Here is a 15,011-nt window from a genome sequence, read left to right as displayed (position 1 = left end):
AGTCACGCTTTTATCATGGTCCCTTTGTTTTTCAGATAAATTGAGATGATGCTGTCACGCCCTACATTTTTTTTCCAGAGGTGAATGATCATAGTGGATGATCAGAATAACTTCATGTTTCGTGGATCATGAGAAGTGAGTCCTAAGAAATTCGAAAGTGCGAGGCCCATATTTTTTAGAATAAATGTGCGACCTAGCTAATTTTAAATTAGTTACATACTATAGTCTGCTATTTTTCTGTAGAATAATAATTTAAATTATACAATCGGTATAAAATGACCCGTTGACATGTTTGTTATATACGTAACATAGAGTCTAAACGACAAGCTTTACACCACTATTTTTCTTTAAATTCACTTCTCAGCTAGAAACTTCTAGTTTGGCCCCTGTTTAACTCATTTTTTTAAAACGCTTCACTTGTAAAGTTGATTTGGCTACACTCGTAAAATTCTCTATTTCTTTCTCATATATATATCCAAACATAGATAAAAAATCTAAATATCTTATATATATATATATATGTCTTTTATATATATATATATATATATATATATATATATAAGATATTTAGATTTTTTTTTATCTATGTTTGGACGGAGAAATCCTCCAGTTACTCACAATTTGGATGACTAAATACTGAATAATTAGTGCATTAATTAGGAAGAGATTTAAAGCAATACTGTTTGTTATATATGGCGTTGAAATTTATTTGCAAAGCAATTCTCGGATACCTTCTTTATAAAGCTAAAATTTTGAAATTGAAGAGTCCTTCACTTGAAGCCGCGGAAAATGCAGTTTTCCGATAAAATTTGGTTCATGTTTGACATAAAAATCCATTCACTTTAGTGTCATTTAATTTTAACGCATATAATGGGCTTCACATTTTTCACTGTTTGATACGGGATAAATTTCTACTGGTAATTGCCAAAAGGCTTTTAAGATTGACGTATACATCTCAAAACGTACTTGACTTTGCATCTCACGTGACTCCATTTTTTGAGTGAGCAGTTCTTGTGCACTTTAAAAGGAGGAAAATGTTATGGTTATTGTTTTTACTTGGTAGTCTTTTGCAGGAGCAGGTTATTTATTAAAATGACTAAAATATTTTTAACGATTTTATTTTTAGAAGGATAGAAGTGAAAACATGAAAAATAACTTTTCGTTTTAAATGACAAAAATGCTCTCCTCTATCGCATGTTAAACATAATTGTTTCGATAGGCATAGCATAGTTGGTCGGCTTGAGTGGTGTATTGTTGACATCTTGTCAGTTTGATTCGTGTGGGTGCTGTTCTTTTGAGTCGTAAACAGTGATATGTGACACTTCAAATTGAAGAGCGTATCATAGGACTACGCATATGCTAAATCATCTTCACACTTAGAGAACACTCAAAAAAGCTTCGGCCTCTCACTAGCTTTGCTGGTGGAATTCCCTCCCACTCACTACAAATTGACTATACTTTGTTAGTTGTTAGCAAAAATCGAGTCCATATATATCTCAAAGAATGAAGTTATAAATAGAGGTGGCATCAAGCCGGGTACCCGACCTGATAGGGCCTAGGTTCGAGGATGAAAAAACCGACCTGGACCAGAGCCGATGGGGCTCGATTCCGCTTGATAAGTATTTAGTATTATTTTTATTTTAGTAATAATATATTTTATTATTAAAAATATATTTTATATTCAAAAAGTTTTATTTTATGTTAAATAAATATTTTTTATATTAACCCAGCAGAGTTCAGGCTACTCGAAGCAATCAGTTGTTCTACCCGTACACACTGTAAAAATAGCTGTTTATAAGGTTATAAGTGAGTTAGATCTAGGCAACTAAATATATTAAGGAGGCGTTTGATGGCCTTGAATTTTGATTCTATAATAAAAATTTTAAAAACAAAATTCCACTTGAAATTGGAATTTTAATATCCTGGTTCTAGTTTGTCGTTGTGTTTGATAGTTTGAAATTATGATTCTAAAATTTAAAATGGTGTAAATGGATAAACACCAATTAAAATTTTATAATTGATAAATTAAATCCGTCATAACATGCGTCCTAAAAAGAGATGAAAAAATTCTAAAATTTTCGAATTCCACACTTTAAGGTAAAATCACAATTCCAGAATTTTGATTAGAGAATCAGTCTATGATTTCAGAATCAATTTTTTTTTTTATAACACAGTTTCAGGACATAAAAAATGATAATTTTAATTTTAGAATTCCACAATACTAACCTCATCAAACCCTTAGGTGAATGCTTGTAAGAAGAATATTGTGCCTTTCAAACACGTTTCCAGGAGGGATGATCTATTTCTTTTTTCTGTTTTTTTTTAGCAAACGTGAGACGATTATAATTGTTCTTATTTTAAGTACTCAAACACTTAAGATAATTATATCGATATTTCTTAAAACAAGTACATGGTTTTCCTGAATCATACATTATAAAAAAAATATGTCTTTAATTGTTCTCTCCATCAAACACGCCCCTAGAGAGCTCCTCTAACAATAGCAATCATGTAACACGCAAAATAACACAGAATAGTATGTCTTTTCTGCGTGTTGCACCTATTAAACTAGCTCTTCACGCCGGCCCCATATTGAACATGATACAATAGAAATGACAAACTTTCACTAGAAAACATTCTCCCTACTTGGAAACCTATGAAGCAATATTCTCCCGTCGCCAAAATGAAACGATTCGTAGGTCCCCCTCACGCAAATGAGACAAGCAAACACGAATCTTGTCAAATTCTTTTTATTTTTCCATTTTTTGATCATTCAAATTAGTATATTATTTATTTTAAAATAAATAATAAAAGAAGTCTAATTCAACTGAATCAATGGCAGTCAATGTGTTATTTCATCAACTATTTAGAGAGAGTGTGAGCGTGGAAAGAAATAAAGAAAATTAAGGTCGAAAATAGAAATGTGGATCATAAGATACTGTTGACGAGAAAAATGACGGCATTTGTATATAAGTATAAAAATCCGGGCGTTTAAAGATTTCCCTCTTTTTACCCGAAGGATCCTTCGCATGCGCCGAAAATTCAGGCCGCCACCCGACAAAATCCTTTATTACACCCCTGTCCGCCTCCTTTTCTCTCTCTCTCTCTCTATCTGCGTGGTTGTTGCTCGCCGCTTCGACCCGCCACTTCATACAATCCCAGGAGGTCATCTTCCTTGGGACGTCTCCGGTCTCCTCCCTGTTTGTTAATGCCCGCCATTATTCCACGAAACCCAAGAAATCTTTGCGTTTGCTGGTGGTTCTTTCCTTGTTTTTCTCTCCTCCGAAGAGACTACCTTCTTTCTCTTCTTGGCTCTAAATTTTGAGGATTCTCTGGACTCCCTTCTCTTTTTGTCCTCAGATTTTGAAGATTCTCAGGCTCTCTCTGCCTATAGAGTTTAGAAGCAACCATCGTGTAAACAAGGAAAGTGAAGGAAGCAAGAACGGATGGCGGCAGCTTAAAAGTGGAAACTCAGGCAATGTTGGTGTCTGACTGAGCTGCACTTGTGAGAGAGAGGGAGGAAGATGGAGGACGACGAAGGGGAGAACTACCTGTTCAAGATAGTGATCATAGGGGATTCGGCGGTGGGGAAGTCGAACCTACTGTCGAGGTTCGCGAGGAACGAGTTTAATCAGAATTCGAAGGCGACCATCGGGGTGGAGTTCCAGACGCAGAGCATGGAGATTGAGGGGAGGGAGGTGAAGGCCCAAATCTGGGACACCGCCGGACAGGAGAGGTTCAGGGCCGTCACCTCCGCCTACTACAGGGGTGCCGTCGGTGCTCTCATCGTTTACGACATCACCCGCCGGAGCACCTTCGAGAACATCGATAGGTGGCTCGAGGAGCTGAAGAGTATGCTTCTTCCTCGCCCCTTCTCATTATTTTGAGTTTCTCTGCATTTCCTTTCTTTCTCATCGGTAATTTTTTTTTTACTTTCTTTTTTCTAATCCTTTTTTTTGGTATTTTCTTAATGGTTTTATTCTCTAGTTTTTGGAGTTAATTTGTGGCTTCCTATAGAAATTGCTACAATAACCAGGACCAGTAAAAAGTTGGTCTGCACGATTTATATGGGAGTTGGTCTGTGTTGGTCTCTAATTCCTTTGATCTGTTCTGTTTCGCTTTGGTGTAAAATACATCGAACAATTTTGTTTGTTGGTTTTGTTATAGGAAGCGGATTAAGGAATTTGATCTTTGCGCCATCTCTTTCAACATCTGCAAAAGCTTCTTTTAATTCTTTTAGCAATTAAAGGGTTAATTTATTTCAATCTCATTCGTCGGGGTAAAAGTTGTATTCGTGGTCAAATTTGGATTCTGAGATAATGTCTCTTTTGCAACAGTTGAGTGTCTTGTTATAGGAAGCGGATTAAGGAATTTGATCTTTGTGCCATCTCTTTCAACATCTGCAAAAGCTTCTTTTAATTCTTTTAGCAATTAAAGGGTTAATTTATTTCAATCTCATTCGAAGGGGTAAAAGTTGTATTCGTGGTCAAATTTGTATTCTGAGATAATGTCTCTTTTGCAACAGTTGAGTGTCTGCTTTTCCTTGAGATCTTTAAGGAAATTTTTCTGAAACAGAATACCATGGAGTATTGATCAAATTTTGTTCATGGTGATGGGTGTGTCTTGAGTTGCAAGGCCTTTGGCAATGATGGGAAGCTTAAAACCCGATCCCATTGGTTTATCTGAATCTTTTGCTTTTCAGTGTGTTTCTCCTTTTTGGCTTCTGCTTTTTCATCTTCCATCTTTTTGAGGACCCTTGTTTACTTTATTTTCTTCTGGTGAAAATGCAGCTCATTCAGATGTCACCATGGCAAAATTGTTGGTCGGCAACAAGTGTGATCAGGAGAGCTTAAGGGATGTCAGCGTGGAAGAAGCAAAGGAGTTTGCCGAGAAAGAAGGGTTGTTCTTCATGGAGACCTCCGCATTGGACTCCACAAATGTCAAAGCAGCTTTTGAGGTTGTGATAAAGGAAATCTACAATGGTGTGAGCAGAAAGGTCCTGAATTCTGAAGTATACAAGAAAGAACTGTCAATGAACAGGGTGAATCTTGTTGATAGCCAGAAGGACGTGTATGAGGAGAAAAACTTCAAGTCTTCCTGCTGCTAAGGCTCTTTCCCTTTCTCCTTGTAATATTTGTTCCTTGAACCTTACTTTGTGGGATTGTCAGTTGCCTGTGTCTCAGTCATTCTCCTATAAGAGATTGTTGGTTGGGGTTAGAATTTTGGGGTGATAGTCAGTGTTCCTTTCCATTCCCCATGGATGGGGAAACTTGGCTCTGCTATAATGTCTACAGAAAGAGGTCGGTGTTTCATTGCCTTTCTTATGAAAAGGCTCTTGAATATGTCATGGTGACTGCAAAAAGAATTACTCCACCCTTTCTTGGACCATTTTGTATTATCTTGAGTGACATTTACAATGAAAAAGTGAATTACTTCTGTTAACTTTGTTTATATGAGCAGAGTATCTCTACATTGTGTGGTCGAGCCTCTGGTGTTCTTGAACCATGTTGATTTCTAACTGCCAGGGCATTGTCTCTCAACGTTATTATCAAATGTCTGCCTTCCTGCGGCTATATTTATGTTTATGAGCTTGAATTCTTGATTCCTGTAAAAAGTTTCATTCTGCAGAGAAATAGTTTGATCCTTTTACAATCACTTTAAATCTATAGTTTCTTTGGGATTGTCTATGAAGTTGCTTCTTGGATGTTCTCTCGATATGAGTTCCACTTTCGGCAGTGTAAACGTCTGCTTTGAACTCTAAGCCTGGAACTATAACTTTTCCTTGAATATTCCATGTGGCTTATACTATACATCTAACTTTTTGTGGGTATATATATATATATATATATATATATATACATATATGTATATATATATATGTATGTATGTATGTATGTATGTATAAAATAAAGCAAAAGCGGGTTCAGCTGCAGATATTCAATGGAAAATGGACAGCGAGTGAAAGCATGTCTTGAGGATCCACTGTGGCTGCAATTCTTTGGTGAATCAATGCCACTTTGTGCAAAGATGGGGAAATGTTCAGTAGTTTGGGATGCTAAGTTTACTAACTTGTGTATCTTGATGTTGTTCTGTTGTGTTGATCTGATCACTCTGCCTTGCTAGTGTTCACTGTTAAGTGTTCGTCAAAGGCGATTTAATACCCTGTTTCTTCTGACTCTGAGTCTCGGTTCACATTTATCCTGCAATTCCATAATGATAATAAACCCGATGTGACATGAGCTGGTGCACCTGTGTTGGCCGTGCGTGCCGCTCTTAACTATAAGAGATCTATACTTTCGCAAGTATAGATCATGTCATACATACAATTCTCATTATTCCTGACCTTTAAATGGGTCGTATCGCACGCACCCATATCAACACTCCTGTTGGTGCTTCTCAGACACAGCACATTGAACCACATTGAATGCGCGCAGCTGAATTATGTCAAACTGACCATTTTAAATGCACACTTTAATTAAACTTTTTTTGATAAAAAAACTTTATATGTAATAATATATAGATATGACTACTAAACTGGATATATAAATATAGATGGATAAGACTACTAAACCGTATTAAATTAGCAACTATCAAAAGAGAGAAATCAAAATCAAAAGACTGAAAGTTTGACAGTTAATATTTCAGCACATATTCACAACAATACAAGCAGGTAGTTCGTAACTTCTATGAAATAATTCCAAACGAGATACTTTATGAACTGTTAATGAAGTTAATCGCACATAGCCCGTAATCAATATGCACACTTTTTGTATTAGTCCACATATTTTATAACATGTATGTAAACTTTAGATTGTAACAACTAAACTTTACATTGTAACAACTGCTTGAACTTCCGCATTTTCAAGTTTTCCCTTACCCTCTTTCCTTCCAAAAGTTTTCTTTTTATTTTTCTTTGTACAAAAATTTTGCCGCCTTAGCATTGGTGGATTCAAAGAGAAAAAACTTCTAAATTATATATATATATATATATATATATATATATATATATATTTCAAAGGAAGAGAAAAAAAATGATAATTCAATGTTGTTGGAGAATGTTAGATATTCCAAATGGTTAAAATTTAAAAATTTGTTGCTAGAAAATAGTATAAGCCAAAGTTTTTGGTACTGTGACAGGTTTACTGATGGTAACAAATTTTTAAATATTAGTTCTACAAAAACTACCCTATATATATATATATATATATATATATATATATATATATATATATATATATATATATATATATATATAATCAACTTAGTACTTGTAATCTGTTCATTTGGCCTTGTTTGATAAGTCCAACAACATGTGTATCTGTGAGTCCAGGGAACCTGACGACGCATACAGCAACTTTCCATTATGCACCTTAACTTTAGCTCAGGCAAATAAGAGTCGGAGTAATGTGATGACGAATCTACAGAAGAGAAAATAAGTGCACTGCACCTTCCTCAGTCTGTTGAAAAACCTGGATTCTGCGTCCCCATTACCGTGCCCTTTAATTAACCTTCCAAACGTTTACATAAATATAAAATCCTCATCGCCTCCTGCTATCATCACCAGTGGCGGAGCACATAGACTGGTGTGGGCAACTGCCCACACCAGCCCTTCAAATTTCCTTCCTTTTACACTAAGGTCTTCTAATATTTACTTTGTGATATATGTAAGTGTCCTAACATTGCCTGACAATCGATTGTCTTGTTGTTTTAAAACCAAAATTTTCAGCTCTTAATCAGTAACTTTTGTTGAAAAATCATGATATTTTGGAAAGTTACTTTAATTTTCAATATATATATATATGTCAGATATCACCGGATAACTAAAATTTAAAAACTGCAGCCAAATGTTCAATAAACCAGTACAAAAGAATACAAAAACATCATTAGTTGCTAATGTGTTTGTTATAATATATTTTCGGTATAATTTTCAAATATTTTACCATCCAACAACATCCAAGAGTCCACTGATTTGTAAAATAGTCAGAACCATAAATTTGTCAAAATTATGATATGTATAATTTTTGGTTTTACACGTAGAAGATTTGTAATTTTTTGCATATGTAGATTGAAAACATTCCAACCACAACACTAACAACAGGATAGTTGAATGGATACACATAGAGATACAGAACATGTAGATCAATTAAACATAAGAATTAATTTGACTAACTTAATTAAGAATTCATAAAACGTTACTTATAAAATTAATTTTTTAAGACAAAATATGGTTGCCAACTACATTTTAACATTATGATGCTGTAAAAATTTATTTTCGTATGTAAAGAACTAATCAAGTTAAAAAAAGTCCCAGGTTTCACCGGCTCGCGTCTCGGACACCCGAGCGGATCTTGTCTGTCGGCTCGTTCGTCTCGTCTCGGCCTTCTGCAAGGGAATCTGCGCCACCACGTGCCGGTCGCTCTAAGATTCTGCCACGTTACGAGATTCCTGGTCGCACCCGAACCGAAAATCGATCTAAGAGTTGAGGCGGACGGTCAGGATCGAAAGTTCTTCCTCCCACCGAAAGGACGAAGAAGTCTCCAGAACGCCTTCTTCCTTCTAACTTCTAGTGCCAGCAGCCCATAGAAATCAGAGAGAAAAATAGAGACGGAGGTAGACAGGGAGAGGAAACGTAGGGGGAGAAGCTAAGAAGCAGGGAAGGGAGAATTGTTTGGTCGATCATGGCCACGGATCAGGTAAGCAGGAAACCTTGTTTTCCCTCTTCCTTCTTCTTTTCGATGGCTTTTTGAGATATGAATGTTTGATCGAGAAATAGGAGAGGGAAAATGGGTTTTCGGTCTTCATATTCTGGATTATCCTGTTTCCAGGATCGGTTGATTTTTGTTCCTTTCTTCTTTCCTTCCATTTCTCCGTTTGGTGGATTAAGGGTTCTCGGTGGTTTTGCAGGAGAATCGGGAAGGCAATCTCAAGCACTTGGGGTTCTTCCGCGTGGCGGCGATCAGAGCCCTGGCGTGCGTCTCGGCCTTGTATGGGCAGGCCAAGGAGAATTCTGGGCCGCTGAGGTCCGGCGTCGAAGCCGTCGAGGGCACCGTGAAGATGGTTGTCGGACCTGTTTACCAGAGGTTGAAAGGAGTCCCCGACGACCTTCTGTGCTTCGTCGATAAGAAGGTTTCGTTTTTCTGGTTCCCGTCTGGTTGTTCATGATTGGTCTTATTTGGTTTGTCGCCGTGAAGCTTTTGGTTGTTGGATTTGTTTCTTTGCGTTTTGCTTTTTCTCTGTTCTTGATTCGCTGTAATTTAAGCATCTTTTGTGCATATTAACGGTGTTTTATGTGGCTTCTTGTTTTCCTCTTCGGCTCTTCCTTTTCGATCATTAGTGATATATGGAAGTTTGGATTATGGAGTTTGCTTTTTGGCTGCCGCCTATAAACAGTGGAATCGGTGGTCAGATTAGTGTTGATAAAGTTGTTAATGATAAGGATTGGTAGTTGGATTAGTGTTGGTAAAATTTTAAGGCTTGTTGCTGTGGATCGGTTTTGCAACTTGTCTTAGCGGAAACAGCTTTCAAGGATAATGTTGAATGATCTCCTGCATTATATCATTATAGTATTTTGTATTAGTATTGAAGCTACTTGTCCGCTATCCATTTTAAAAAATGTTGGTTGATCGTCTGGTTTTACGTAGTAGTTAGTGGTGTCTGAGATTGAACAGATGCACTGAAACTAGGTAGCTGTAGGAATGCTTGTATCTGTTAGTAGGCAAGAGATCTTTTCCCTTCTTTAGATGAACCATATTTGATTCATTTTTCAAGTACGCATGGTGTTTTTCACTTGTTATCCAGGAAAGAAATGGCAAGCCTGTGTGGGGGATGCAGCTTTCTGGAACTGTTCTCCTGATTCTGCTGCCTGATAGGATTGTCTTCTTACTATATACCGTTTGTTCACATGGTTTCATGTTTCAAACTTTGACAATCGTTGATATAATATTAAAATCTTCTCTTTCAACAATCTCCATCTTAACTTTAGGTGGATGAAACTGTAACAAAGTTGAACGTCTTCGTCCCTCCTCCTGTGAAACAAGTCTCCTCTGAAGCCTACGGAGCAGCTCAGAAGGTGCCTCAGGTGGCAAAATCCTTTGTATCCAAGGCCCATCAAGACGGAGTCGTGGTTGCCAGCAAGAGCTTCTACACGGAGTACGAGCCAGCTGCCGTGGAGTACATGGTGAAAGTATACCATGCCCTCTACTCACTGCCATTGTTTCCCCATCTTGCAGAGGTCGTGATCCCCACCGCAGCTCACTGGTCTGAGAAGTACAATAGGACTGTTGTTCACATGACCGCAAGCCACTATCCCTTCTGTAGCTATCTTCCTCTTGTACCAATTGAGAAGATCTCCAAGACATTCGAGGGGAAGAAGAAGAAGAAAGAATCAGGTGAAATGGAGGGCATCACCGAGATATCTGATTGATGATCATCGCTGGGTCTTGTCGGTGTTAAGAAGTGCTTGGGTTCAGGCTAGCTTATGCCCAAGGTGCATGTATATTTCTTCATCAGCGTGCTCTGTATAGTTTTTCTTGTTAGATCATGTTGAACTCGGTTCAAATGCTTGTGTACGTGGTTTCATGTTACTCTCTTGTTCAAAGTCTGTTTCCGTCATGAAACAAACTTCATATGGTGATGGACTGGTTGTTCTAACTTGTGCAGCTTCCGCTTAGATTCAATTTGGTCCTGTTTGGTTGTTCACCAGCCTGGTCAGGTGAGGCCCATGATGGTGCCATCAGACTTGAGCCAGTTTTTTACAGGTAATAGTGCAGTAGGTCACCTAAATGAACAGTCCTCCTTTGGGTGAACATGGGGCCTATTCCTTGAACGGTTCGATACGAAAGTTACGTCAGAGCTTGAACTATTATTAGATTGTTGTTTATGGTCTGACAAAGATATGAAAACGACAAATTTCGGATGAAATAGTATTGAAGTCGAACTGTCGTTTTCTAGTGATATCAGGATTTTGATGGCTTTGATATTTTCCAGGTTTGCTTTCGATCAGTTTATCATTTGCTTGTGTGTGCGTGACTGCTTTTTCATAGTAAATTCAGAAGAACTCTTATTTGTTCTGATCTATTGTCTTAATAAAATACAAATTATGTCATGCCAAGATTGCGCCCACTGGAAGTTTGATATGACTTCTTTCAACTCTCCGGGGTTCAAGGGTCAGTTTGATATGACTGAAAGGTGTGTCTCTTGTGCTGGTGAGTTTCTTGTGCAGGGTGCATTAAGGGGCTAGCTTAGCCAGTGGAACTAAGTTGGTGAGAGATTGATGCTTTCAATTTTATTTTCCTGAATTGCAAAAGATAGTAGATGCTCTTGTCGAGTTGAAGGGAGCAACTGTATCTCACTTTTCGGACACCAAAACAGAGGGAAAGGAGGAGTGTTTGGGGCAGTAGAGTCTTAGTAAACCCGGGTGTTGGAGTTTCCTCTCTCTCACCTGGAAGGACGAGTCTCTTGTGGGCCTGTGTCGATGGTTTTTTTCAACACAAACACTGGTTCTTCAAAACAAACGGTACCGCCATTAAATTACCTCTTCTAAGGCAACGTCTGAACCTTTGGATGGTCCTAAGCAGTGGACGAAGGCCAAGCTTGTTGGTCGTCGTGGTTTAGCTTGGCCTGTGTTTCGAAGATTTGTATAGGCTCTGGAGAAAACTTGCTAGATTTGTTTAGTAATCTTTGGACTCACTCATCTGCGTCTTTTGGTTTTGTTTTACGCATCTGTAGAGATATCTTGGTATTGAAGTTCATGATACATATTACGATCTAATACATCAAAACAACATTAACATGATTGATTGGCCTTGACAGCATGATGCAAGATTCATGTGAGTCCGTTGCATCATTCAATTGTAACGTAACTTGATAACGTACTTTTTTGATGAGCGCTTTAGCATTCAATTCATGCAGCCAAGCTTCCATCAGTGGGCACCCGTTACACATAATTGGCAAATGAGTTGCAGGCGAGCTTCACTCGAGTTTGACTCGTTTGTTGAGCAATTGGCCTTGAAAATGAATGCATCCGGCTAAGTGGGGTAGGCACGAGATGGCTAAACTATGCTCATTTAAGTCAAATTAGTTCAACCAAGCATGTTCAATGTGCTTATATAAATGTTATTTTATCTTACCTTGTTTATTAACAAAGAAAGTATAGGGCTTGCTCCAGCTTAGAAGAGCAAGCCCGAGCTCGAGCCAACCTTCTAGGACTTGAGCTAAGTTACCGCATGCTTAGCTCCGCCCAAACAAAGCCCGTCAACAATTGTACTGATAGCTACTTAGATGCAGAAGGCATTTGTTGTGTATTTAGATGTTGTATGAATATCATATGCTTTTCTTTGAAAAAATATAGTGTGATTATGTACATACGCCCTTAAATCCAACAATTAAGTGTTGGATATAATTATATTATCTTTTTTTTTTTCTAGAAAAAAGCACGGTGTTCTTAGAACATGTATTCTAAGAATAGATATTCCAAAAACACAGCTTTTCTTAAATGCCCGTTAAGCTTTGTTATTATTGGGCGTCTCACTTTAATAGTTGGAGGCACCTTAAGAAGGTTGTACACGATCCTTGCTTCTATTTGACCTTAAACCGATTCAACTATTGAGAAATATCACGGCCTGATTTGCCACATCCTAACAAGGCTCTCAGCAACTTCAGTTCCAGCATCAAAAGATTGGGAACACTGAACAACTTTTTTTTTTTTTGGTCAGTCCCCCAATATTCCAGACAATCTTATAAATTAAACTAAACTTTTTGATGAGATGTTAAAATCTATCCCTTTTAAGCACACACATTTAAATGTGTAGAACCCCAAGTGCAAGTGTTGAATTAGCTCTGCAACCATTCATCCAACTCCCATGTTGGGCTCGAGACCCTAGTTTGACAAATCCCAAACCACTCTCTAACAGTTTCAATTTTACTTAAGAATAAGAACGATTTTACTTAAAAATAAGAACCAAGACAACTAATCACTTAACAACCCTTTTTATAAATTTCTTAAGATCCTTTACAATGTTATATGCATAACTAAAATTTTTAATGAGTTACAATCCATCCCTTTAAGGCACATACATGTGTAGGGCTCTAGGTTTAATTATTAAACCGGCTCTTATACCAAAATAACGGTACGTCTCACTTCCATACTGGCTTCAAGCCTATGGTCCGATGGATCCCAACCCGTCTTCCAGCGATTTCGATTTTCGGTTTCAATTGAAAAAAAAGACTAAAAACTAGGGTAAGTAATCACTTAACAATCTTCTTTATAAATCTTTTATTATTCCTTAGAGTTTTAGATAGAAAAACCTAGGGTGTCACACGAGAAGCCGGCATTTTGCAAGTGCCGCTGCTACTTACGGTTTACTTGACCAATTTTTTTCCACCCAAAAAGAATTGAAGATATGCAAATAAAGGAACATAAGAACACTCAACCACAAGTAGTACAGAGTCACGCTTCTTTAGCCTGTGTTTGATTGGCAGACAATGAATCCCGCCAGCACAGATGTCTACGACTTACAACACCCAAATTTAAAACTTTCACCTCTAAATCATTACGAGCAAGCAAACACGCCCTTAAGGAAGGACGGACTCAAAAGACCTAAGAACCTTGGGGGCCGACGGAGAGACGACCTGGGAGACAACACATTTATACACTTTGTAAAGACCGGTGCTGGTCTTGGCCTCCATGACAAACTGATAGGTCGTCACGCCCAGTGCCCTCGTCGCCCATACCTGCCCTTCCAGCACTTTTGCAGACACCAGCTTCGGACGGCTGCTCTTCTTGTTGTATTCTGCGGCGGCAAACTTGGCGGCATCGATGAACTCTGGGGATGTCCTGGCGTCGGCGACGTCCTTCCATGACCCTGGAGTTGGGGGAGTGTAGGCGGCCATGGCGGCGAAAGATGAAGCTGCCACGAAGAAAAGGAAGAAGAAGAGGAAGAAGGTGGTGGTGGAGCGGAGTTGGGAGGCCATGCCTGGTTGCTGGTGGTGCAGTTGCTTTACTGGTGGGTGGAGATCAGTATAAATAGGCTCCGCCACTTGTAGCTACCTATGGGCACAAAACTAAAGAAAGCCATGCTTTTGACCTTTCAGAACTTTCAAAGTTGAAAACTAAGCCAAGTTCGCACTGCACACAGTTTTGGGCTAGTGGGGACGCACAAACAGATAAGTTTAAGCCTTTTTGTTATAATTATAATAAGTTTTTTTTTTTAAATATTTTTTTTTATTTGCATTGAAAGCTGTAATTACAATAAAAAAATGCTTGGAGGACTATTCTTTTTAATTAGTATTGAAAGGTTCATATCCATTGACCGTAGGCCGCCAATCACTAATTCAAATTCTATCCATGCTATCATCCGCGTGGTTTTGCACCATAGGCAAGCGATAATCACCACTAGAAAATAAAACATATCTAAAAAACAAAAGACTTTTATGTTTTTATTTATTATTTAAAAGTAAAAACAAAGATGTTTTTAAGTTGAAAGTTTAAAACAATAATGCAAAAACGAGTAGGTTTTTGCGCACATGAAATGCCATAACATAAAACCTTTCTTTAACAGTTCTCAGTAAAATCAAAGCTTAATTGAAAATAAAAAAAAGGTATGACGCTCAAATTTATCAATAAAATCAAACCTTAATTGAAAATAAAAAAAAGGTATGACGCTCAAATTTGACATTACAACTAAAAGTTATTCTCTCAAGTAAAATTTAGGAGGCAACCCATGCTTTACCAATTCCAAATAGAGTTTGACATATTTGATTTTGTGTCCATGGCGAATATGAATACTAATCATATTCAGTATGTAGTTATATAATTGAATATAAACTCGAGCTTGATAAACAAAAATAAATTTTAAGCATTGATTTGATTCTTCAGTATTAAATATGTTAACATTATTTTAGAGATCTGTTTACTGGATTTTGAAATAAATGAAGTTACATAGTTCCTACGGGTCCAAACCCGATCCGAAGAGAGGGGAGCGAATATGCCTGGACACGGTGGAACGGCCAGAGCA

At 37.7% G+C, this 15,011-nt stretch overlaps 2 protein-coding genes across 2 annotated transcripts; both read left to right on the top strand.

Annotated features, from left to right (window-relative positions):
- Window positions 1-3,087: 3,087 nt before the first annotated feature.
- Window positions 3,088-5,439, top strand: LOC116258043 (ras-related protein RABA5c-like). Its single transcript, XM_031635115.2, has 2 exons — window positions 3,088-3,849; window positions 4,788-5,439. Exons 1-2 carry the CDS (start codon window positions 3,522-3,524, stop codon window positions 5,102-5,104), a joined length of 645 nt encoding a protein of 214 aa, XP_031490975.1. The 5' UTR covers window positions 3,088-3,521; the 3' UTR covers window positions 5,105-5,439.
- A 3,092-nt stretch (window positions 5,440-8,531) lies between these two features.
- Window positions 8,532-10,647, top strand: LOC116258164 (stress-related protein-like). The gene is made up of 3 exons (XM_031635315.2): window positions 8,532-8,690; window positions 8,902-9,123; window positions 9,980-10,647. Exons 1-3 carry the CDS (start codon window positions 8,676-8,678, stop codon window positions 10,418-10,420), a joined length of 678 nt encoding a protein of 225 aa, XP_031491175.1. The 5' UTR covers window positions 8,532-8,675; the 3' UTR covers window positions 10,421-10,647.
- Window positions 10,648-15,011: the final 4,364 nt, after the last annotated feature.

Source organism: Nymphaea colorata, chromosome 7 (genome assembly GCF_008831285.2).
Source record: "Nymphaea colorata isolate Beijing-Zhang1983 chromosome 7, ASM883128v2, whole genome shotgun sequence".
In the NCBI taxonomy this organism is placed as follows: Eukaryota; Viridiplantae; Streptophyta; class Magnoliopsida; order Nymphaeales; family Nymphaeaceae; genus Nymphaea; species Nymphaea colorata.
This window is presented reverse-complemented; position numbering and strand designations above follow the sequence as displayed.